This window comes from Crinia signifera, chromosome 1 (assembly GCF_055691185.1).
Source record: "Crinia signifera chromosome 1, ASM5569118v1, whole genome shotgun sequence".
NCBI lineage: Eukaryota > Metazoa > Chordata > Amphibia > Anura > Myobatrachidae > Crinia > Crinia signifera.
This window is the reverse complement of record NC_139217.1, coordinates 52159999-52184875: the sequence shown is the minus strand read 5'-3', so window position 1 is coordinate 52184875 and position 24877 is coordinate 52159999. Positions and strand designations below refer to the sequence as shown.

The 24877-nt window shown below is 46.4% G+C and overlaps 1 protein-coding gene across 4 annotated transcripts in view; it reads right to left on the bottom strand.

Annotated features, from left to right (window-relative positions):
* DOK7 (docking protein 7) overlaps positions 1–24877 on the bottom strand; it is a 117394-nt gene that overhangs the window by 21594 nt on the left and 70923 nt on the right. For all 4 annotated transcript variants that reach the window (XM_083151847.1, XM_083151834.1, XM_083151826.1 and 1 more), the window contains 3 exons: positions 20353–20472; positions 13702–13800; positions 12107–12930 (listed from right to left, as the gene is read on the bottom strand). In XM_083151847.1, coding sequence (XP_083007973.1) covers positions 12107–12930; positions 13702–13800; positions 20353–20472 — 1043 coding nt within the window. The remainder of the gene's footprint in view (positions 1–12106; positions 12931–13701; positions 13801–20352; positions 20473–24877) is intronic.

The following is a 24877-nucleotide window of genomic DNA, read 5'->3' as shown; positions in this document are numbered from 1 at the left end:
AGCTCCTGCCTGCCATGTCACAGACTGTGTTTGAAAAATGTCAGACAGGAGCTGATTGGCTGGCTGTTTATTACTCTCCATTTTATCACTTTTGAAGCTTAGAGAATCTGGCCCTCTGTGATATATTCTGATTGGTAAATAAAAGCATGGTGAATGGCATTACTTACCACTGTGCCTACACAGGAAACATTTGAACTGTACTTCAGATGTCCAAGACTTTGCACTAACCTTTAAGTAGCCTGGTTGACGTTAAGAGGTGTGTACACACACTGGCTGATAAAATTGGCCGTTCCATTGAATGGACGATGTATATATATTCACCAATCGGCCGCTGTGTACCATCTATATATCTGTAAACAACGTCGTTCACAGATATATATGTGCAACACAGCCAATGCCCAATATATTTCAAGATACATCGTTGTGTGTGATACAGGCAATCTGCCGCCCACCCGTATAGCCATGCCATGATTGACAGCTCATTTGCATGTGCCCACCCATTTGTGATGTCATTCCCAATGGATCGGGCAGCATGTATGTGCAGTAATGTGTGCTAGTAAAGGGGTGCCGGACGGGGTCCCGACAGTTGGGATCCCGACAGGCATTTACCCGACATCGGGATCCCAACTGTCAAAACATCGACAGCCGGGTTCCCGACAGCCACCTGCAATTCTCCCTCGTGGGGGTCCACGACCCCCATAGCAGGAGAATAGAATAGGTGGTGAGCGTAGCGAGACACCGTGCCCACAAGGGGCTTTGTTGCGCTCGCCATGCTGTCTGAGTCCGGGCTCATGACTGTCGGGATCCCGAATGTCGGACCCCTATACCACACCCCTAGTAAAGTGGGAGCAGGGCTATGATGACATAACTGCGTAGTCACACAGACTGCCTCCTCCACCCCTTCCACTGAGGAACATGGCTTCTCCCTCCCAGAGTGAGCAGCCTGCAAGTAGGCAGGTACGGCCTGCACACATGGGGACCTATTCTGGTTCACAGGTGGCGACCAGTGAATGATTTCTCCTGTGCGGGCACATGTGAGGGCATGAGTCTTCGTGACACATCCTCTTGCATGGTTGTAAGGGGAAACAATGGCAGGGGGATTTGCCAGGGTGGCATCGCAAGGACTCGGTAAGCTGCGAAGTCAACTAGAATCACCCCAATAATCTGCCTCTGGTAATGCATATGCAAATCTAAAAATATTGGTTAAACGCAAATGCCCTGAATTAGCCTCCACCTCTCTGAATCTGCCTCTCAGTGGCCTCAGGTAACCGTGCTGACCACAGCGCCACTACAATTAAAAAACCTCCTTAGCGCTCTCATACCCCTTTCACAGCGCACCTAATCACCTGGTTCATGCTGATTTCTTGCCGGTTCAACCCGGTAATTAGTGTGATGTGAAAAGGGATTACCGGGTCCCGCAAACGGGTAGCAACATGGCAATACGAACCGGTAAAAAATAAGGGTTCTGTGCGTTGTGAACGGGTTAAACCCATTTCCTGCTCTAAGCGCTGCCTCCTCCCGCCGATGATGTGCCAGCGATCCGGCAATAATGCCGGTTTGCTTAGGGGATGTGAACATCCCAAAATGCAGGGTCGCACCGGGACTGCACCATTTAAAAGTCCCGGTGCGACCCTGCATTTTGCGATGTGAAAGCAGTATCACTCCTGTACCAAAAGCCAACAAGAGATACACCATTAATTACATGGAAAACATAAAGAAAGACATTAAATAATGTTTGCCCCTGTAAGCGTCTCTCCAATCCTGCCAAGCCAGCTAATAACTGCAGCCAATTGACCCTGCATTGTATCCTATCCAGTACTAAGGAAGAAACAACCAATAAAAGAACTGAACAAACTGATACAGGCGCAATTAGCCCATACACCAGCAGGGTGGAGTACAAGCTTGTCGCTTCATGTAGAACGTTCCCCAATCGATGCTTCCCGGAGCACGCTTTAATTTCTCTATATGACGGACTCCCCTACCACTTCATAACCCCAGCGCATATATCCGCCTTATCTTATTCTCTGAAACACTTTACAATCTGATCACAACGACCTCACGCTATGTTCAGTATAAAATACAACGAGGTGCTGAAAGATTGCCATCCGTGGTCTATTTTAGATGTGTAAATTGGTGTCATTAAATAATTCAAAGTGGGCTCGCAAGCTGCGTAAATGACATCGATGTGGTGTAATGATGACATCTGTTCTCGAGCCTTGGTGTTGAGCCATATATTCATGTGAGCTTCAATGAGCAGCAGGGCACAGCTTTCTCCCCAGAAAATAAAGTCCATCAATTTGAACACTGTAGGAACACTACAGCGTGTCATACAAGTAATAATGCGGCACATCCTTTTTTCAGGTAATGAGAACGCAATCTGAGCCTTTCTGGGTCCCTGTAGAGTCACGCTATTATATTACAGGCATATATACAGTATCTAGCTAATAAGCTTGCGGGTTCATGTGTGGCCTGACATGACACATGTAGTGCCCATCTGCAGGGCCGAAACTAGGGTTTCTGGTGCCCGGGGCAAGACATCCATTTAGTGCCCCCCCCCCCCAAAAAAAAATTATATATATATATATATATATATATATATATATATATATATATATATATATATATATAATTTTATTTTTTTTGTTCAGAAGCAGGCACACATTTGGCATTTGGTTTTGCACAGAAAGAAAAACATTAATCAGAAGCCATTTATGTGCTTACAGACAGCAAAAGGGCGACATCAAACAGGGACAGTGCGCGCCGTAGGCGCGCGTTAAAAATTTAGGGCATGTTTTTGTTTTTGGGGGGAGTGGTGTGGTCATATAGTAGTATCAATTCACATTATAGAGCACACCGTAATGCCCAGTACACATTCCAGCACACACCGTAATGCCCAGAGCACATTACACAACAAACCGTAATGCCCAGAGCATATTACACCACAAACCGTAATGCCCAGTACACATTATAGCACACGCCATATTGCCCAGTACACATTATAGCACACACTGTAATGCCCAGTACACATTATAGCACACACCATAATGCCCAGTACACATTATAGCACACACCATAATGCCCAGTACACATTATAGCACACACCGTAATGCCCATTACACAATATGCCACACACGGTAATGCCCGTTATATATTATGCCACATAAGTGCCAATTACCTACATTGCTAGGGTTTACATGATCAGGGTTAGGGGTTACATGCTCAGGGCCAGGGGTTTACATGCTCAGGGCCAGGGGTTTACATGCTCAGGGCCAGGGGTTTACATGTTCAGGGCCAGGGGTTTACATGTTCAGGGCCAGGGGTTTACATGTTCAGGGCCAGGGGTTTACATGCTCAGGGCCAGGGGTTTACATACTCAGGGCCAGGGGGTTTACATGCTCAGGGCCAGGGGTTTACATCCTCAGGGCCAGGGGTTTACATCCTCAGGGCATGCAAAGGGGGGGAGGTAAGCTGACAGAGTGTGATTATAGGGGGGCAAGAGGGATGGAGGCAATGGGAATGAAAGGGGCCGAGCTGATGGGGAGCGAGCTGACAGGGTGCAAGAGGGAGCGAGAGGGCATGAGGTGATGGTGGGTTAGAGGGTTGGGTTGCTGGGGTGAGGTGACAGGTGGAAGTGGAGAAAGTGGGGAGAAGGCTGGTCTCGTTCCTACCAGGGGCTGGAGGCTGCTGCTCGAGTCTGCGTTCCCTGGCTGCCGCTCTCCAAGTGCCGGCCGAGCCTGAGGCTGCTTTCCTGCACCTCTATTCCCGCGACCACAGCCATTGGAACAGGCCTGCACATAAGCCCGGGTCCCGGGTCCCTCCTCTGTCCCCTGGGTGGTCAATCCCGACAGCAGGAGGGGGAGGCACTACCAGGCAGTCAGTCACACAGTGCTGCTCCGCCTCCACCGCTGGGTCCACTGTGGTCCGCCTCTGCTCCGCCTCCATCCATCAGCCGGCCAGTCCCCGCGCGGTGCTGTGCAACGCTTGGCGCTCATAGTCACAGCCGCCTGTCACTCAATAGAGTCTCTATTGTGACAGGCGGCTGTGACTGAGCGCCGAGCGGGGCACATAGACAGGACAGCCAGGCACCCCGCATCCCAGTTCAGGCGCAGCACAGCGCGTCCTTGGGGACCCCTTCAGTTTTAAAAACTGAGTCCCCGGGGACAGTGACAGTATTGCGCCCCCCACCTCCAGTGCCCGGTGCGCGTGACCCCCCAGCCCCCCCCTAGTTACGGCCCTGCCATCTGTAGGAGCGACAAGTTCAAAACACATATGTAACAACCATGTAGAAAAGGCAACCTCTGTCCAGCCAGATTAACAGCAGCTGTTATATTATTGCTACTAGCACTAGAAGGATTTTCTATAGGTGGTTATTTTACATAGTTGCCTACCCTCCTGAAATTACAGCAATTTCCTTCTCTCCCTCATTAGTCTAGCAATCTCCCTCATGTCACCTAGCCCACATTACACTGTTACATCAGAGTTACCTCCCCTCCTGCATTCTGCAGGAGACTCCCTGACATAGCAGCAATCTCCCTCTCTCCCTCATTAGTCTAGCAATCTCCCTCATGTCACCTAGCCCACATTACACTGTTACATTTTTGGGAAAAAAGGAATGAGAGACAGATACATTTACATTGAATCATCAGCACCATTTCCCAGCACTTTACCAAGTATAGTAGCTCTTACTAACTGCTTTGGGGCTCATCTACATTTGTACATAAGTCATTTTACAAGATTCCTCTCAGATGTAGCAGTGCACACCCACGCTTCTAGGTGCCATGTTCATGTTCACAATCTCTTTTCACAATCTCTCCATATATGGAACTAGACACGCCCCTTTGGGTGGAGCATGACACACACCCTCAATGGGGCGCTGTGCAAAATTCTACTACCAACTATAATCTCCCTGAAACGAGTTTTCAAAAGTAGGCAAGTATGTTATTATATTACAGCCAGTAATACAAATGCAGTGCATTATTTGGAGGAATGAGCTGATAACAGGTGGAGTAATATTCTTCTCTTGTTTCTGCCCATAATTTCTGTCATGCAACCTTATAACTACTGTAAGGGGGTAATTTAGACAGGGGCGTATGGGCCCACCGGGAAACTGGGCCATTTCCCGGTGGGCCGGCCCAAATCTCATTAAAAAGGGGCCGGCCGCGCTCCCCCCTGGGCTGGCTGGCCCGCGGCTGCAGCACTTTGCCCAAATCCAAAATGGCCACGGGAGGGCTGCTGCGCATGCGAGCACAGCACCTCCCCGGCTCCCAGCTACCGTTCCCCCTCAGACAGCAGAAAAAAAGAAGAAGCAGCAGCAGGTGAGCCCCCTCCCCCCGGGCACGCATTGCATACCGCCGCCACCCAACACGCCCCCCCGCACTGCATTACATACCACGGCCACGATCCCCCCCCGTGAATTGGCATGGAGGCTGATTATTGATAAACTGCCCATGCATGTGGATCACAGCACACATGTGCAAGGCCTGCTACTACGGGATGTTTAGTTGGAGTGCTAAGAAAAACTCAGATGTGCCAGAAAAAAACGCTGGGAGTGTCCGGGATAATGCAGGCATGCTCAAGTGTTTGGGGGGGACATTAGCAACAGGTCGGTTGAGTATGGATCATAGCATGGACAATATAAAGGTCTACAGGGCTTAAGTTGACACATAAAAAATATCAACATGGCTAAGGTCGACTGTATCAGTGTACCGTGTCGCCATCGCTCAGCACACAATTGTATTCTCCCTCCACACCCATGCGGAAATACCGCCTGTCGGCACAAGTCAACCTTCCCATTGTTGACCTAATGCTTGTGTCGACCTTCCGACCCTGTCAAAGGTAGCCATGTCAATCTATTTCATGTGTTGACCTGAGTCCTGTCGGCCTTTAGTGGCCGACCTAATATATATCGATCTTCATGGTGTCAATCATATCCCGGCGATCTGGCCTTATTTGGGTCCTAGGCTCCTCCATCCCCGCCGTGTCCGCATTATAGTATATATACTCGCACATAACTCTGGACATGCATGACTCGGGCAGGAGAAAAAGCCTCCAGATGGCAGGTTTGCCAGCAAATCATTAGTTACGTTAGTGGGGAAGGTGGATGAGAGGTAAGGAACTAAGCTGGGTACGCACTTGTCCAATCCTTGGGAGATCCGACTCACGACTAACTGGCTCGTCCGACATAGGACCAGTGTCTACCCTCACACCTATTTTGAAAAATTCACTTGGCACTCTAGGGTTAACCCCTTCAGTGGTGTTTTTTTTTTAAGGAGCGCTCCCCACTGGGCGAGTTTTTTATGGGGAGCGCTCCCTAAAAAAAACCCACCACACTCTCCCTGGGTCCGGGCAGCGCCACTGAACTGTGAATCAGCCGCTGCCTGGCCCTGCTCCCCGCCGCCCCGTCCCTGCTCCCAGCAGCCGGCTTGTCATAAGCCGGCGCCGGACAGGACAATACAAAAGCCGAAGGGGAGGGGGGAGGAGGAGGAGGCGCCGCAGAGGGGAGGGAGCCGGGCAGCAGCTCTAAACAGTGGAAATCCCGAGAATTTTCCGGGCTTGCCAGACTGGGCACTGAGGCACAGCCCGGAAAATTCTCTGGATTGCCACTGAAGGGCTTAAAGACTTTATAGAGAAAATACTGTATTAATATAATGCTAACATCAGATTCACATTACAGTTTCCAGATCGCAGACTGTTGGTAAAATTTTTATTGCATTAGGGAGAATTTGTGAAGGGGCCCCAGAATTTCTAATTTCTAGGAGCCCCCCACAGGATTTAGGGCCAGACTTGGCCGCTAATTCGCAATAGACTGTTAGTAGAAAGCCGCCGCCCAGACAGATTATGGTTTGCTCACAATCGTCGATGTGTCACCCTCTGTCTTCCCCTGTCACCCACTCATTCTCCCTGTCATACTCTGCCTCCCCCCTGCCTTACACTGTCACCCACTCATTCTCGCTGTCATACTCTGCCTCCCCCCTGCCTTCCCCTGTCACCCACTCATTCTCCCTGTCATACTCTGCCTTCCCCGCCTTACACTGTCAGAGAAAAAAGAGAGGGGGCTAAATGATCCTATCTTTGGGCTGGCGCAGTATATATACTAACAATATTGGTTTAATGGTCTACGGTAGGCTCCAGATACCCAGGCCTCAATTTCTCTACTAGGGACTACTCTCTGCACTGCGTAATGATAGAAGTCCCTCATCCCATCTCCGTGGGCGCAGTATTTGTTTCCAAGGTGACCTTGAGAAAACTATTATGCGAATCTCTTTGTACGGCCATGAGCTTTCAATCACATCCCGTTTATTTGGCGCCTAAGACGTCTGACATTGGCTCTCTCCAGTCTCTCACTGCAGCTCGCTCTGTGGCCGCGAAACAAATGTAAGAAACGTATGTTCAGCTTTGACCTGATTATGACACCAATTCAGCGGCATACAGCAAACCAAATACCTTCAATTTGCTGCGTACGCTAGTGGTTACTTTGAAGTGGATGAAAATAAAATGCTTTGTGATATGTGTAACAGCCGTCCCTGCTATTCGTCATATGTCTATAAATGTAAGAGAAAGGGCTGCAGTGTATCTGAAAGCATTAAAAAAACATGCCTCTATTTCATATGAAAACCTCAATGACCATAAAGAGTTACCGGTAGCGGTGTCCAGGTGAATACAAGATGACCAAAAACACCAACTGTAGAACACTGTAAACCTCTTCTTCTGCCCAAATAGAAATCCAGAGGTCTTCAGAAATAAAAAAAATAAAAACACTCCAGGAATAGTGCTGCCCACTCGCTACAAGTAATGACAGGTAGTTCTGTCACTGTCATGGGAATGAATGGGCCAGATCAGAGTATGGGGACGGTTACTATGACGGCGACAGCTCTCAGCCAATCAGTGCTTTCTTGAGACAATGACAGTTTTGGTTTAGAACCAAAACCAGCGCTTAGTAAATATACCCCTAATTATCTTTAATCCTCAGTGCATAGAACATCAGCAATAGGATAAAGAAGCATGATATATAATATAATGATATAGAACTTCTACCTATCGTAATCACATCTCTACTGCCAGATTATAATAATCAATATAGACAAACTGATTTATGCAGTGGGGAAGTAAATGTAAAAAAGAACCAATAAATGAAACAAATAAATAAAGTCCCTCTAACTACATAAAACCAGTTATAATAGCACACAAATGTGGTGCACACAGGGGGTTTATGCTGATTACCCATAAACACAGCACTCTCCCCCATCCCTATGGATGGATTTTCTGGTACTTGTTTCCTAGAAGGGCGCCCACGTTTTTGATCTTAGGCATCGCAAGGAAAAAAATCGCGTCGGTCGCATCGCATGCGGCCAAAAAATCGCATGCGATGCGACCAACGCGATTACCGCGGTTTTACATAGGGAACAATGTTAAATGGCCCAATTGACCCGATTTCACATAGGGAACAATGTTAAATGGGCCACAGACCCCAAATACCCACCCTGAAGTGTGAAATGGCCCCCCAATTGTTAACGACACCCCACGATCAACGTCAACCCGAAGTGTGGCGAGCGGCAGCGGTACGCGTCCTCCGACCTTTTCATACCCCCACTATCCACGTCGGCGTGGAGTTGAGAATAGAAAGTGTGGCGAGTGCAGCGAGCCACCGAGCCCGAAGCGTGGCGAGCGTAGCGAGCCCCACGAGGGAACGCGGAACACGCTCCCGAAGCGTGGCGAGCGCAGCGCGCCCCACGAGGGGACACGGATTACTTAACATGTATTCCGCGTGCGCTCGCCACGCTTCGGGCGCGGTGGCTCGCTGCGCTCGCCACACTTTCTATTCTCAACTCCACGCCGACGTGGATAGTGGGGGTATGAAAAGGTCGGAGGACGCGTACCGCTGCGCTCACCACGCTTCGGGTTGACGTTGATCATGGGGTGGCGTTAACAATTGGGGGGGCCATTTCACACTTCAGGGTGGCTATTTGGGGTCTGTGGGCCATTTAACATTGTTCCCTATGTAAAATCGGTAATCGCGTCGGTCGCATCGCATGCGATATTTTGGCCGCAGGCGATGCGACCGACGCGATTTACATTTTACCATGCATTTCTATGTAAAATCGCGGCCATCGCATCGGTCGCATCGCATGCCATTATAATGGCATGCGATGTACATGCGATGCCCGCGATGGGTGCCCTTCTAGGAAACAAGTACCGATTTTCTCACTACACTTGCAGCAGGGACATATACAGTATATAGATGCATGTACAGTACATAACCACCCCCCCCCCCCCACTATCCTATTTTTGCCCTTTCATGGTAAAACAAATTAACATTAAACAGTTAACTGGATTGGCTAATCATAAAATGTAACTACTGTATTGGTAGAACGTATTGTTTCTACATTTCACCTGTGTTCCTCGATTTTGCTGTCAAAGGAAAAAATATATTCATTATTTTTTGTTACTGAATAACCCTTAATTGGACAGGATGCCATATGGTCTTTGTCACTGTGCATAATACTTGAATTAAAATATTTGGAAAAGAAAATATTGTTCCAATTTTCTACCTAAACAATGCTGAACCACACCATAACTATATAAAACATAACTCTCCTCAGCCAGCAGCAGGGGGATAATCCTTTGGGGTCAGCTCAATTACCTGTAAAGGACAGAAGTTGTTCTTGCACCAGCTGGCCCCACAACTTGCGTCCCTTGTGTCCTGGACTCACATCGGACTTGCACATTTTGCTCGCTGCCTTGACAGTTGGCTCTTGAACTTAAGCAAATGATCTGTTCTGATTACGTCTACATCATGGCTTAACCTACCACTGCTATGCAGATGATACACAACTGTTCCTGTCCTTTGCTCCAAGTACTGCAAACCCAATAACAACCGTGAATGTCTGTCTAGATGAGCTCCAGGAGTGAATAAGTGCCAGTTGGCTGTGACTAAATACTGATAGAACAGAGGTCCTTATGATAGAACCTTTAAACATCACAAGGCTGCAGCAAAGACTACCAACTAGACTTAGGCCAGTTTCACACACTCCTGCTCCTGCTGGACGGTGAAATCCCGCACGGCCAGGGAGCCGTGCCACACACAGTAGATTATCATGGAGGGGATGGCCACAGCCCGGCAGCCGTCCCTTCCAGTGGCAGGATCCGGCTGCAACCGTGCGGCCAGGCCGTGGCCGTCCCGTGTGAATGGACACAATAGTGTCCATTCACAACTAATGTGTGCGGCACGGCTCCCTGGCCGTGCGGGATTTCACCGTCCGGCAGGAGCCGGAGTGTGTGAAACTGGCCTTAGGCTTGGTGGTTCAGAATTATAAAACATTGAACATGTGCGGAATCTGGGTGTTGTCCTGGATGGTGACTTGACATCAGGATCAGCTACAATCAAATCCTTATTCTTTTATCTGAGGAACATAGCCAGACTCAAGCACATAATTCCCTAAGTAGATTCACCTATAGGCATACATGCATCTGTATCACCACACTACTACTACTACAATGCCTCCTACCTGGGACTACCAGCAATAGAAGTGAACCACTTGCAATTGGCACAAAATGTAGCTCAGTGGCCTAACTACAAAATCAGTGCCCCCCGCTAGAATTTCAACAGGCAAATCACCCCCCAGAATTTTGGCCAGCAGACAGGTAGTCCGCCCCACCCGGAATTTTGGCAGGCAGCCGCCCCACCCCTGCCTTATCCCTCCGATTGCCGCCTGGTCTGTGGCAAGGACCCACAGATCTACTTGTCTGTGGTCCCGGCACTCCTCCTGGACTGGCTTCTAATGAAAAATGACCATCACAAAATGGCTGTCCCTAACATCAGACCATTATTTAGGTGTCTGCTGTATGGGGGCAGACATTTTGTTAAGGTCATTTTTCATTAAGAGGCAGAGCAGAAGCCACTAGGAGTGCTGGGACCAGCGCAGACAAGTAGATCTGCAGGTTCCGGCGGCGGCAAGCAGGTCCCGGTGGCAGTGCAGCGATAGCTATTGTTACGCCTCTGATGTAGCTGCCAGGCTATTAAACAACCAGCCTTGTTCCATCCACATAATAACCATTCTCTACTCCCTTCACCGGTTGCCTGTAAGATGGAAAATCTATTTAAAGACTTGTTTAAATGACCAGGACCCAAGGTACCTGACGCTGCTTCTGGTTCCTCACTGATACCATACTGCCCCAATCGATTACTGCGATCTGCAGATGAAGTACCTAGGATCTCCCAAAATTCGTCTAAAGTTTGACCTTCAGAGGGCTCCACATTCCTTCAATACCAGACTTAAGACTTACCTTTTTTACACAAATATTTCACTAATGTCCCTTCAGTTCATAAAGAAACACAACCTAAATGCTTAGTCCTTCTTCCAGTTAAGCTCATTTTATATTTTGTGAAATAAAGGCAAATGGGTACTTATGTAATATCTGGGCTCCCGTTTTTCTTATGAGACCGCATCCCCTCGCGGGGCTCGCTGCGCTCGCCACGCTTCGGGCACGGTGGCTCGCTGCGCTCGCCACACTATATAAAATCAACTCCATGCGTAGTTGGATAGTAGGGATATGAAAAAATGGGGTGCATTTAACATGGGAGCCCAGATAATACATAAGTACCGGCAAATGTAAATCACGTTGACTCTTATTGGGAGAAAAGTTCTGTATAATTAGCATTAATGTTATTATTATTATTATTATTATTATTAATAATAACAAAATAGATAATGCATCAGCCCAAACCTGCTGTATTTTCCAAAATATCATTGATAAGTCCACTGAATAACAATACCGAGATTTGGCTAACCTTGCTGTGACTGGGTGAGCCTCACATTGCTTCTTAACTTAGATTAGTTAGGAGAATAATACATTGATTTGGGAATCAAACATACATTTTAGAATCACTTTGGAGAACCCTACTTGGATAACCAACTGGTGATTTGGACACTTTGACATAAACTTGGAAGATCCTCATAAACTTGGATGATCCTCACAATCTAAAAACCTCACATCACTTTGGGAACCTTACCTTTATTTAAGAAACTTAAAGTGATTCTTTTTAATCAACCCACCAGTGCATTGAAATTAAACATTGAATAAGCACTCCAATTAATGAATACTTTACCTTTAGCCCTCCGCATACTGGGCAAGCTGAGAAAAGGGCCCTTGCAATACCGGGCTGGGGGCTGCAAATTTCACAAGTATCACTTGTCCCTGCGGCTCCCAAGTTGCTTCCTTTTGGATCAACCCCTGATGATTGCACCTTTGAAGATGTCCACTTTGGAACAAAATCCACGTATGTCTCATCGCACGAGTCTTTGCTTTCTTGGAGTAAAGAGGTGGTTGTAGCTTCCACGTGGGGTATCAACAGCTTAGCATCACTAGTGCTTTGAGTTCTATGAGCCTGGTCCTTGGGTAAAGTGGAATCTGAACTCCTGAACTGAGTTTCTCTAGCAGCTGCCTGTAATACACTTCGAGGTGTGTCGTATAGATGTCTGACAGAGGCCGGGATCTGGTACTCAGACCCTCTCTGTGGATCAGTGTGCTGGCACGTGCATAGATTCTGATCTGTTGCCATGGTCAATGGAAGGCTGAGCAGTGACCCAAACTCCTCACCATGGCAAATGTCCAGGCTCTCGGCATAGGAAGAGAAGCTCCCAGAGTACGAGGAGTGACTACCCGTGGCAATGCCGCTGTCTGAGGAGCTCTGGCGGCCTATTTCCTGCAAATGTCTGGATGGTGCAGGCTTTGGGGGAGGCTTGGAAACACGAAGGGCTTCAGCATAAGCTTGGTCTTCTCCGAGGTGAATGCCTTTGGCTGCTGCCATACCGTGGCTCTCGGCAGAGGTGCTGGCAGATGACGGATCTGCCCAAATCGTGAGCCGGCTTCCCGCACTGGCATCTGAATGGCTTGCTTCCGAAGAGGAGCTGGATATACTTCTGTCATCCCCTGAAATGCATTAAATACTTTAAATAAATGTATCCATAAATAACACACAAGCACAGATGAGTAGAAGTTTCCAAAAATGAACTGTTCAATACAAACTTGAAAATATGTGGAGAAAAATTGCAGCACGCTAAAGGGTATCCGTATGATTTTAGGGAAAATCCAACAGCAGGATTAGGATTACATTTAAATGTGAGACCATGGGGCAGATGTACTAAGCCTGGTGAAGATATAAAGTCAAGATAAAGCAGAAGGTGATAACGCACCAGCCAGTCAGCTATGTTTGAAAAATGACAGTTATGAGTTGATTGGCTGGTGAGTTATCACCTTCCCCTTTATCTCTTCACCAGGCTTAATACATCTGCCCCATTACCCCTTAGCAGGTAAGTGATCATTTATTATTTATGGTAATAAAGTGGGATCTGTCGAATGTCCGAGGATCGTGGAATATTTTTATAGTACATTAAAAATTATTACATCTAAATAGATCAGTGTTTTCGGTGCCCCTAACCCTCGGCAGCCAAATATATCTGAATAACAGCCATTTTAAACGTTAACCCATACAATCCTACCGTTCAAATATTGGCAATATTGGTTCACTTTGTGGCCTCTTACAAATAGGGCTTTAACTATGTGCTTAATGCCTCAAGGTCACAAGTTCTTTGAGAATCGAGAGGCTACATTTACAAGAGAAATATATCAGAAAACAAAATGGCCACCTAAAGAGGCGGTGTAGACTACAGTTGCACTTTTTACTATGATGTTATGGCTTACCTCCCAGACTATGATGAGATAACAAGCTGAGTCGCTTTTCCAGCTGAAGAGTCTCGTGGGCCACTCTTTCCTCCATGTATGCTGGATTTAAATTTGGATCTTAGATTACAAAAAAAAAAAAAAAAAATTACAAAAATTGGCCATCCATTGGTTTCAAGTGCAATCAACAATAATGCTGAATAAACTCATGTTTTTAACCATTTGGGTGCCAACATCTCTGTGACAGATGTTCAAGATATCCACTAAAAATGCCAGTGTCGCTCACATTTGTTATATACATTCAAATAAAAAATGTTATGTAAAAAAAAAAATGATAGTTCCTATAAAAGGTAATAATTGCAGGTCATTATGACGAATAACAATGGCCCTTATTCTGATCTGTGCGGCCGGAGCCGCATACGTTGCTCCGGCCGCACAAACCAATCCCCGCCTACAATACGGATCGCCACGGCCGTCCGTACGCGGACGGCTGGCGATCCGCATGAAAATGGTGGGGCGTACGCCTCCACCATGGTGGGAGCTAGCCCCTGCATTCGATGGTCGGCGACCATCGAAGGCAGGGCCGCACGCTCCACCAGCTCCCGCAAGCTTAGACCACACGGACAATCGTCCGTGTGAAAGCTTGTATGGGGGCGGAGAGCTGACATCCGGCGATGTCAGCTTTCCGCCCCCATCACTGGCGTCATAGCCTCATTACCATGCATACGCCCCGCGTTTGCATGGGAACGCCCATGAAACGCTGGGCGTATGCATAGGGTAATGAGGCTATTAAGCCCCTCACGCCCCTATACGCCCCCTTTGCGGCGTATAAATTTTTTGTGCGGCGATTTCGCCTGCACATGCGCAGAGTGACCTCTGCGCATGTGCAGAGTGAAAACATCGGCGGTACGGCCGCACGCGGGCCGTACCGCCGAGATCAGAATAAGGGCCAATGTTTGCTTGCCAATTTTCACACCTATTTTGACGAATTCACTTGGCGCTCAAAGGGTTGAGGGATGTTTGTAATTCAATTCATTGTGCCCAGTTTATTATAAAGAGGTACAGTCTGTTGTCTAACCATTAATAATAGTACATTGTACGCAATAACTATATTATACCTGCAATTTTGTATTGTTTTCTCAGGAACTTTTGACATCAAATTATGTTTTATTCCATGGGCACCATGTATTAAACAATTTAGCAGTATAAAGATGTATTACATTACCTAATAGTGACCGTTCCTCCAAATTGTAAGGAACAAAATAACAGGAAATGTGTGATTTATTGCGTATATTCATTATTTTTATGGTACAATTAGGTTTTCATTTTTGTGGTAATTCCGCTTAACAATAACTTGTAATTGCGCAGCTGTAAAATATTATTGCGGTGGCATTTCATTTGAGAAACATACATTTTAATTATAGGGCAGGCATGTCAGACTTCATTTGCGGAGGACAAATGCAACATTTAAAATTTTCAATTTAACTTTCTCAATTATTTTATAACACATTAACAAGAATTTCCTTACAGTTTAGAGCGGTATGCCTAATTATTCAAATAATTGTTTATAGTGGCTCTATTTAAAACTCCGAAAATGTAGAAAATTGCAAAAATCGGAATGTCGAGCAGAAAGAAAAATAATAAAAACATTTTATTAAAAAAAACACATGTAAAACAAAAATAAAATAATGTGTTGATTTTAATTTTAAATTGTGTTAACCATAGACTTGCATCATTTCAAAATATATATTTATGGTTTATAGTCAGAAAACGGTACAATGGGAAATGGGGTTTTTAGTTATTGATGGAGGAATGAGGAACTTTAGGATATTCGAGTGAGTCAATTTCATGGAGTTCCTAAGATCCAAGCTACAAATACAAAGTAAATAAATATGATGAATTTAGTTGATGTGCCCGGTTTCAACAGGGCGAAAGCTCGCTGGGCAGATGTAAAAGACTATTAAGGGTAAATTTACCAAGATGGGAGTTCTATGTCACATGGGGTGTTGTTATGGGCAACCAATCAGAATATACTTATTTATTTAGCACCTTCTATAAGATAATAGATAGGATCTGATTGGTTGCCCACAGCAACATCCCATCTGAAATAGAACCCCCATCTTAATAAATTTACCCCTTATATTAATCTTATTGTTTTCCTAAATGGAAATCCTCTCTAGAGTCCGATAAGTTCTCAAAAACGAATGGCGTGATTAATACTTGATTGCACGGCTATGAATTTGCATATTTTCTTTCAGTTGGGCAATCGGGGATAGTGTTATTCTCATTTGCATTTTCAATCCAACCAGTTTTAATATACTGTTGTTACGGTGGGTTTGTGGCCTCATTTTTTTCTTACCTTCCAGACAGTGCATATTAGCCTGGCCTCAGTATATCTGTGAGGCTCTGCCGGTGCCTGGACCAAATGAAAAGTACAAGAAGATCTGTGCCGAGTATGACGAGTAGGGTGTGCCCATACTTCCACAATTGACCACACCCCCACTAAAGCATGTAGTTTCAGAAGCCCAGGAGATTAATCCCAATAGGACTCTCTGGTACTATGGTGGCAAATGCCCACCTCTAACTGATCCGCTCTGTCCACTGCTGCACCTCGCTGATCCTCAACACCTGCCGACACACTTCGCTGATCCTCACCGCCTGCCAATGCACCTTGCTGACCAGCACCACCGCACCGCTCCTGCTGGCTCCACCTACCCAGACCACGTAAGTAAAACTGCCGGGTTGGCGAGGTGGGGGGTTCAATCCTAGGAATCCCAGGATTGAGCATTTTTCAACCCCGAATCCCAGGATTGAAAAAATGCCCCGGGATTGGCATCCCTACTTGGTATGGTATTGCACTGCCATTATCTGGCTAAAATTAGTATGAAATATGAAACACATAAAGCAAAATAATAATAATAATAATAATAATAATAATAATAATAATAATAAAACACAGGTATCTCCCTTTATTTGTATACTAATTTAACACAGTTACAAGTTAACCTTTCAATGGAATTCTAAACAAGAAACAAAATAAATCCAATTAAAAGTAGCTTCTGCATTGAGTTCTATTAATAGTAGGTGGTAATTCTTCTAGAATGTTCCGTACTTCATTTATTTACTTTTGCATCCCCTCCCCCCCAGCTTCTTCATATGCAACCGTACACCCTTTAGGACACTGAGACCTCACAGTATGTATATACATACTTAGAATTGGCTTTGCAGTGCATTCCAAAGGTACAAGGTTTTAACACATCGTTCCCATACGGTGATCGAGGACACGCATTAGGTTATACTCCTTCCAGTGTACAATTTTTACTTTGTCGCATGATTAAGTCATGGTTCAAAAAAACATTTTTTATATTTTATTCAGTAGCGGAAAAATCTTTGATTCCATTTAATGAAGTGTTGCTGAGTATAATTATAAGGCAAAGACGTGTAATAATGTCTTTGCATTTTAACTATGTGGAGCCTCATTAAGGCCCTTATTCAGATCTGTGCGGCCGGAGCCGCATACGTTGCTCCGGCCGCACAAATCAATCCCCGCCTACAATACGGATCGCCACGGCCGTCCGTACGCGGACGGCTGGCGATCCGCATGAAAAATGGTGGGGCGTACGCCTCCACCATGGTGGGAGCTGCCCCCTGCATTCGATGGTCGGCGACCATCGAAGGCAGGGCCGCACGCTCCACCAGCTCACGCAAGCTGAGACCACACGGACACTTGTCCGTGTGAAAGCTTGTTTGGGGGCGGAGAGCTGACATCCGGCGATGTCAGCTTTCCGCCCCCATCACTGGCGTCATAGCCTCATTACCATGCATACGCCCCGCGTTTGCATGGGAACGCCCATGAAACGCTGGGCGTATACATAGGTAAATGAGGCTATCAAGCCCCTCACGCCCCTATACGCCCCCTTTGCGGCGTATAATTTTTGTGTGCGGCGATTTCGCCTGCACATGCGCAGAGTGACCTCTGCGCATGTGCAGAGTGAAAACATCGGCGGTACGGCCGCACGCGGGCCGTACCGCACAGATTAGAATAAGGGCCTAAGCACAGCACCGTATCTGAACTATGTTTTCAGTCAATCAAATGTGATCTGAGTCATCCTGCTACGTGTATTCATTGTACCCAGATCGGGAGAAGCGGAGGTTGATGCCATGAATTTAACAGCAAAGAATGGTTGGGTGGGACACAGCAAAAAATGAATACATTCAGGGCTGCCGCCCTAGGCTGGATCCTAATGCCTCCAACTACAGTATCATGTCCTCTTTATTTTAAAATTAACGAGTTGTATGGAAAACTGATGTGAAATTAAGGGATCTATTTACTAAGCCCTGGAGAGATAAAGCCTCATAACATTTTTTAAAAGCTGTTGTTTAAAAGGGCCCTTCTGAGTGATATCAGGTAGTTTTATGCTCCCGCCCATCATTAAGGACACACACACACCCCAGCACCACCGTCATCTAATCATGCAGGTCAATTTTGGCTATGTAGCCAACAACCTGCATGTTCAGCAGGGTTCCCGTGATATCGGTAACAATATTGTTCAGTGTGTACACACTATATTGTCACTCGCGGGACCGCCAATATCATAAATGATATCGGCAGCGCTGATAGTTGTTTAGTGCGTATGGAACTTTAAAGTACTGGCCAATCAGCTCCTGTCACTTTTTGTACACAGCCTGTAATATGGTAGTTAGTAGCTGATTGGCTGATCTGTGTCCACTTTATCCCTCTCTAAGCTTAGAAAATAGACCTCTCTATTAACCATACTGCACCAGCATATATCTCTGCACTTATCACAAAATATCTCCCATCTCGACCACTACGCTCTACACAAGATCTGCGTCTCTCTTCTGCACGGATCACTAGCTCCCATTCATTATTACAGGACTTTTATCGGGCTGCTCCCATCCTATGGAATGCCCTTCCACGCACATTAAGACTCTCCACCAGTCTCCAAACTTTCAAGCGTTCCCTGAAAACTCACCTCTTCAGGCAAGCCTATCATATTTAAGTTCTACATGCATAACCCTCCGAGGCACTTATGTATTATATAGCTTCCCTTCTGGACTTGTAACTGCTATGCTATTACTGGTGCCTGTCCTTATGTTTCCCCCCTATATCCCTATAGATTGTAAGCTTGCAGCAGGGCCCTCCTACCTCCAAGTCTGTCTGTTGTTACCCAGTTTGTCTTATCACTGTCTACTATTGTAAATGCAACGGAATCTGCTGAGCTATATAAGAAACTGTAAATAAATAAATAATACTGAATTCCAGGTGACCATTACTTGGAATTATGATAGCCCAACCTCTAAAGCAGTGATGGGCAATAAGCAGACCTCCAGCTGCTGTTTAACTACACATTTCAGCATGCCGTGCCGCTGTTTTAGTATGTCCTGATAGTAAAACTGTGGAAGAACTTGCTGAGTTGTGAAGTCCCTGCTTTAAGATATTCAAGGGATAATTGGAAATGTTGGTGGTCGGAATAACGGCAACTTGCGGCCATCGGATATTAACCCTTTGAGTGCCAAGTGAATTTGTCAAAGTACATGTGAAAATTGGCAAGCAAACATTTTTATTTATCATAATGACCTTTAATGTTTACCTTATATAGGAAATATAATCTTTTTTTATACAACATTTTTTAGTTGAATTTATATAACAAATGCAATGGCATTTTTTAGCAGATATTTTGCACATCGCTCCCAGAGATGTTGGCACTCACAGATTCCTGGGATTATTCAATGTGACTAAATAAAAAAAAAGGTTGATCCATCCTTTGTGGTTTACCTGGGGTGGTATTATAATCAGAGACCACATTAAATCCACTCTGAAAATTACAAAGCCATAGAGCAGTGTTTTTCGACCACTGTGCCATGGTACACTCTTGTGCCTTGAGCTGTTTTCAAGTGTGCCCCTAGAGCCAGAGGGGTGTGGTATAAGGTACCGACAGTCGGGAACCCGACAGTCATTAGCCCGACATCGTGATCCCTACTGCCCGGACTCATGGTGAACGCAACAAAGCCCCTTGCGGGCACGGTGGCTCACTGCGCTCGCCACCTATTCTATTCTCCTTCACGAGGGAGAATAGCGGGTGGCCTGTCGGGCACCCGTCTGTCTGAGTTTTGACAGTCAGGATCTCGACGTAGGGTAAATGACTGTCGGGATCCCAACTGTCGGGACCACAGCCGGCACCCGAGCCAGAGATGTCCACACCAGTTTACAGCCACCACCAGTTCAACTGTTATTTACTGGTCTCTTCTTTTCATGTAAAGGGCCAATGTATTTTATTTTTGTTACCTGTGGGGACCAGTGTACAGTAATTGTTTTTATATGGGGACCAATAAGTTTGTTTTTTTCCTGTGGGGGCCAAAGTGTTTTGCCCTGTGGGGATCTCATGGTGTGCCTTGGCAATATTAAAATATTATTTAGTGTGCCGCAAGGTAAAAAGTTTGAAAATCACGGTCATGGAGGATGCTTATAGCAATGACTGGTACAGTAGGACTCAGGCCATTCTCACACCACTCAAAGAGGAATGGGCTGAAAATGCCACATAATGCTTCCTGAGTAATCTACAGTAAGGGAACGGGGAAAAGCAATTTTTGTAGCTATTCCACAAAGTCCGGAACCACCTGGCCATGTTACTTTGTATTTCTTATGTTAACCTGGGAGCACTGGACGCAGCCCAAATGGGCCCTTTGTTGGGGAGATGCCACGGACAATGCAGTCAAAGAGGAAGCTGATCTGATCGCCTTCATTGCAAGACAGGAAGAACACACCGGCCCCTGTAAAGAGATCACAAACAAAAGCATTTTCAGGTCAAGAGAACATTTCAGCTTTATCTCTGCACATACTCAGTGAACCCCACAGATCTTACAAGTAGGGATAAATAAAACTTTGCAGCTGGACAGCTTCAGGCAATTAGTTCTCTGTAGTTGATATAAATTCATTTAAGAAAGTTATTTGACAGTTTTATCACCAAATTCACATTTCCAGACCAATAAGGGCAATGCATTGCTTCACTAAGGGTCCATACACACTGAGCCCATCCAAGCGATTTCCACGGGGGTGGATGGCTTTCCATAGCAGGACACTATGGAAAGCCGACCACCCCGCCACTCATCTGCTGGTAACACCGGCAGATGAGAGGCGGCGGCCAGTGATAATGCGGGAGCAAACTGAGCTGCCGCAAACTGAGCTGCTTTCACCTCAAAATCGCCCAGTGTGTATGGGCCTTAAGATTATTTGTAAACTCTAAATCAAATGTAAATTAATCACATAAAAATGAGTAGTATGGAACATTAGCATAAACATACGTACACATACTTTATACTTTATTTAACTGTCTTTTCGCGAGACCGTCCCATTTTTTGGGGGGGATGTTCACACATTCTGCTCAGGGCTGGCAGTGTCCCACAGCCGGAGGGATAGTTGGGAGTCCCTCTTGTCAACAGTGAATAGATAGTGTATATTTCTGCAGCCAGAAGGGCTGGGTGCATAGCCAGCAGCTCATAGAGCCGCTGGGCATGCCCCCACAGTGGCAAACACAGAGGTGAGTGGCACAAGTATAGGCCACGCCCTTTCCCACTAGGCACAATTTCGGGAATGCGTGAGCGTCTCTACACCCATGGCTGAACAGTTGGGAGGTATGTATATATCGGCGGTGTGCAGTCAGGGAAGGCAGAGCCTCATCTGTTATAATGATTAAAATAATACAAAGAAATTATTTATAACCCAGCGGAGGTTGCGGGCATTACTGGTGGTGGAACCTTGTAGAGAACGGGTATGGCAGCAGGCCTGGATTCTTCAGAGTTTGGCAGTGGTTCCCTTATAAAAAATATGGCATCTTAGCTTCATTTTTTAAATTCAAGACGGCTACCATGAGCCGATCATTGATCATAATAAAATGTTGATAAGAGAAATAGATGGATGAGGTGAAGAGAGAGGAGTCTTTTGCAGCCTTGACAGGCCTAGGGTCTGCGTCATCAGATGCAGAGTTACTGGACCAGGGTGTCCGGATCCTACGGCCAGTCTGAGCACAGATTGGCCTCATTCTGCTAACATCACAAATTGTGACCAATGGTTACAATGGTGATTCGATGCTGCAACCTAATGCTGGGTACACACCAGGACGACTAGGGCCCGATCAGCACAATCTAGATCCGATTCCGATCAATTGGATGCAGATTGTGTGCTGATTGGGCCCTTTTCTGAGCTGGTGTGGAGCGATTCCGATCCGATGCGCGGTCCCGCGGGTCGGTCGGTCGTTATTGAGATCCTACCTGCTGCAGGTAGGATCTCAATGACGACCATACAACCGGGTGCGGGTCGCCATCGGATCGGACCCGCTCACGGTGCACATCGTGAGCGGGTCGTGCCCTCCCGCGTCATCGTGAGCGGGTCGGACGAGACACTGACGACCCGCTCACGATGTGCATCGTGAGCAGGTCGTCCTGGTGTGTACCCTACATAAGACACAGCAGTATGATGTGGCAGATGCATGCAGGAGGCATATATCTCCTACAGACACCTCCTGCTGCATTTGCAAATTATTTGTATGGAATTGCTCATCTGCTTCCTTGTGGCTGTGCAATTCCCTACAAATCTGAATCAGGCCCATAGATGGATAGGTACTGTCCCTGATTTGCCCAACCATCCACAGATCACCATAGAGTACACACAATTTTCTTCAGACAAATAATTTGAAGCCCCTGGATAAGATTTCTATTACAGTATATTCAGATAAACACAAGATAAACGGGAAGTTGTATCATATCTTGGAAATACATACAGTACCAACCAATCAGCTCTAACTTTTGCAAACTGGTTCTGAAAAATAACAGTTAGGGGCTGATTTAATTACTCTGAAAATATGTATGGATCATAAGCCCAAATTTTTTTAGCTAAAGGTTTTGTGCATGGTAGTGGGGTAGTGCTGCAGCTTCACCTATCTGCCAATGTGACAATGATTAATGGTGCTGAGCATCGGGAGCCAATGCACACTGACTGCACAAGTGTGCAGTGCATTATTGGGAGATGACAAAGCACCATGAGACTTAGCACAAGAGGTCAGAGGCTGAGAGGCTTTTGCTGAGCTCTGCTTGGTGGAGCTCATCATATGCTTCTCAGGCCCATGGAGGACAGCAGCAGCAGCCTCGTCATGGGAGGGTTTTTAATCAGAGTAATCCTACAGAGTAAGGTACAAAGGCACAAACAAAGGCTTTTCATGTGATATATATATATATATATATATATAATTTTTTTTTTATTCCCCACCCTGCAGTTACCCATTGACCAAGTTTATACTGCCTTTGTTTTGACAGTGTAATATTCTCCCGTGCAGTTTACGGTCAGTAATGACAAGTGAAAGGGGGCCCTCCTGTCTAAAGTGACCCAGGCCCCCCGAAGGCTTAATCCGGCCCTGCGCTAGAGACAGAATAGAGGACTGATATCTAGTAGGGCTCGCCTCATGTACCTTGCATGCGTAACATCAGCTCCCCACGCTGCTATACATAAATAAAGTGAGAAGATTTGGCAAGCGCATGCTAGTCTGGTATAATTAGCAGTGTTTGTAACTGTTTAGTACATAGGTTAGATGACCACAGCATATAACTGGCTACTTCTATTTGTGTTTTACATGAGCTAAATGTGAATAGTGGCGGCAGCAACACCAACAACAACACTGGGAAGGTATAAACTAGCAACAACTTACGCGGCATTATCTGCCCGACAGTCTGATTACAGAGGGCGCCGTGCCGTCTGGCAGGCATACCATGGCTTATTAAGGCCGCCTTTCTCTCTACCAGGGAAGTTTGACTTCAGAGTAATAATATGCTCAGGATAATTTCTTCATGCAGCAATCAATGAGACATCGATTGATGAGGGTAATGCTACAGTATTAAATATCTGTTTATTTATTTAAGGGGTAGAGAAGGAGGACTATTTATTAACTATGAATGATAATTGTTTTTTTTACTTTACTGATATATATATATATATATATTGACAAGGAATCACATACATCACGTAGCAGGCAGACAGCGTACCAGGTAATCAGCATAAGCAAGAATGGTTACAGCAATGCAGCATACAGGAGTCACAGCATTTTCCAAGCTCTTCAAAAAGCTCCAGTGGTCCCTACCGTGGCCCACACCCCGGCCTATCACTTGGGCAGCTATTCCACCATCAAGAGCAATGACCCTCTGACCTGGAAACACTTATATCAGGAGAGCACAGGTGCTGCTAATCAGCACAACTCTGATCACACCAGTTTCCCTGCTGCTGCTGCTCCAATACCTGGACCGGATCCTACACATTTTCTACATGTGGATGTACACTGTCCCTGCCTCAATATACATGCACAGAACACAAAATGAATATGTAACACCCCATAACTGTGGAATAATAGGTGCCGTGCATTCCAGTTAACCAGGGGTTAATATACCCCAGCACTAGGCACAGCTCAGACCTAAAGAGTTAAACACAGACAGGCTGGAGTGTGACAGGAAGAGAGAGGTCAGAGGTGACCTGAGCCAGCGTGGTTGAGGAAGTTAGCAGCTAGCACAGAGAGAGGAGACTTCTCCATGCAGCCTGAAAGACACTGGGCAACCGAGAGGAAGACAGCAGTGTGGCACCTGTGACCCCTGACCTGCCAGACACTTGAGCAGCACAGAGCTCCAGTAATGAGTGGCAGCCCAGCCTGTGAGAGAAGGAGCCAGTCAGGCAGCGTGCAAACTGTTCAAGAGAACACAGCAGTCACAGTGTCAAGCTGCCAGAGCCCAGCAGCCAGAGCCCAGCAGCCAGCACGTGGGTAGCACAGAGCATAGTAGCCAGAGCCCAGCAGCATGGTGTAAGCAGCAGCAGAGCCTGGACAGCAGAGGCACCATTTATGCAGTCACCAGGGACAGATCAGCGGTGACAGAGTCCGGGAGATCGAGACTGGTTGGAACCAGCACCTGCAGCCGATACAGGTACCTTACTGCACACTGTGCCCCTGCCTACCACCCCTATTATATCGCCCGCCAGGCACATTATAGGGTCAGGGACCCATGGACACCCCTAGCGCATGACAGGGTTGTACCCATTGAGGCCGCATAGAGAGCCACAGTGCAGGCCAGTGGCCAGTAGTCCTGTGTAGCTGATTGTGGCAACGTCTAGGCGCCCACACTAGCACTCCCAGGAGGGTACACA